Source organism: Anarrhichthys ocellatus, unplaced genomic scaffold (genome assembly GCF_004355925.1).
Source record: "Anarrhichthys ocellatus isolate YVR2014 unplaced genomic scaffold, GSC_Weel_1.0 scaffold10200, whole genome shotgun sequence".
NCBI lineage: Eukaryota > Metazoa > Chordata > Actinopteri > Perciformes > Anarhichadidae > Anarrhichthys > Anarrhichthys ocellatus.
This window is the reverse complement of record NW_022290174.1, coordinates 1-1,143: the sequence shown is the minus strand read 5'-3', so window position 1 is coordinate 1,143 and position 1,143 is coordinate 1. Positions and strand designations below refer to the sequence as shown.

The following is a 1,143-nucleotide window of genomic DNA, read 5'->3' as shown; positions in this document are numbered from 1 at the left end:
ACTGTGTGTTGAGCTGCCTGATATTAAGTGTTATTGGTGTAAAGCTACATGATGAGCCCGAGCGTGTTGTTTCCTCTGAGCTGCTGTGTGACCTCTGAACTCACGCTGAACGGGTCCGCCTGCTCCCAGGGGATGGGGAAGCCCCAGGACGTCCTCATCTTGTCCGGCAGAGACTCGGGAACCACGAAGAACACGAAGGCGATGTCGGCCACCGCGATCACCGTGGCCACCAGGACCACCAGGCTGTCGCCGTACTGAGCCGACAGGTAAGCACCGATGGCCGGACTCGTCACCAGGCTGGCTGCAAAGGTCGCTGAAACCTGGTGGTGGGGGGGAGACGAAAGATTTAAACACCAGGTCTTTAATGTTTGGTTCAGTGTGAACGACGTCAACTGAACTCCTCCCAATGAAGCTCTGTTTGTTTGTGTTTAGATTTTTATTTATTAAATTTAAATAATGTTTTAAACAGTTCATGTAATGTGACGCTGTGTTCGGGTCATTGTAGGTAAAAAATAATCAAACTACAGAGCTGGAGGAATATGTAATATTCAGATTAAAAGTAAAAATGTGTTTCTTCCCGTTGACAGTTTATTACTGCTGCAGTGGAACAACTGATCACATTACACTCTGTAATTAGATTCATCTCTCAGGAACTATCTCTGATGTCCTCCTCAGAACCATCACGTTATCATCAGCATCCACACTTTGAGACGATGATGTAACATAACGACAGGAAACACCACGGAGCAGCTCTGCAGAGCTCCATTATCCACCCACAGAGTCTCACAGTGAGAACAGACCAGAGCGCTCTGATCTGTGACCTCCTGTGGAGCGACCGACAGGCTGCGGGGGGGCGTGTAGTTACCAGGCCGTAGGCCGTGCTCCTCTCATGCTCCTCCGTGATGTCGGCCACGTAGGCGAAGATCACCGAGAAGGTCACGGCGAAGATCCCCGAGATGGAGATCAGAGCAAAGTACCACCTGCACACAGACAGGAAGCAAAGAATGTGACGTGGTTCATCTATAAACATCATGATGTGAGTTCTTATGGTGAAGGGATCATGTTGAGAGCAAATCATGTGATGTGTTGATGATGTTCACGTTGCGGGAGAACAGAGTCCGACGCATTTTTAAAATTTTATAT

General features: G+C 48.6%; 1 protein-coding gene across 1 annotated transcript; it reads right to left on the bottom strand.

Annotated features, from left to right (window-relative positions):
• Window positions 1-11: 11 nt before the first annotated feature.
• LOC116380968 (hippocampus abundant transcript 1 protein-like) lies at window positions 12-1,090 on the bottom strand. Its single transcript, XM_031842773.1, has 2 exons — window positions 866-1,090; window positions 12-320 (listed from the first exon to the last, which is right to left on the bottom strand). Exons 1-2 carry the CDS (start codon window positions 1,076-1,078, stop codon window positions 45-47), a joined length of 489 nt encoding a protein of 162 aa, XP_031698633.1. The 5' UTR covers window positions 1,079-1,090; the 3' UTR covers window positions 12-44.
• Between the last annotated feature and the right edge of the window lie 53 nt (window positions 1,091-1,143).

Bases quoted from the DNA above. Each gene is read 5' to 3' on its own strand.
- LOC116380968 (XM_031842773.1), bottom strand. From the start codon at position 1,078: ATGATTTGCTCTCAACATGATCCCTTCACCATAAGAACTCACATCATG. The intron at 321-865 runs GTAACTACACGC...CCCCACCACCAG, and splicing joins GGAGCACGGCCTACGGCCTG to GTTTCAGCGACCTTTGCAGC.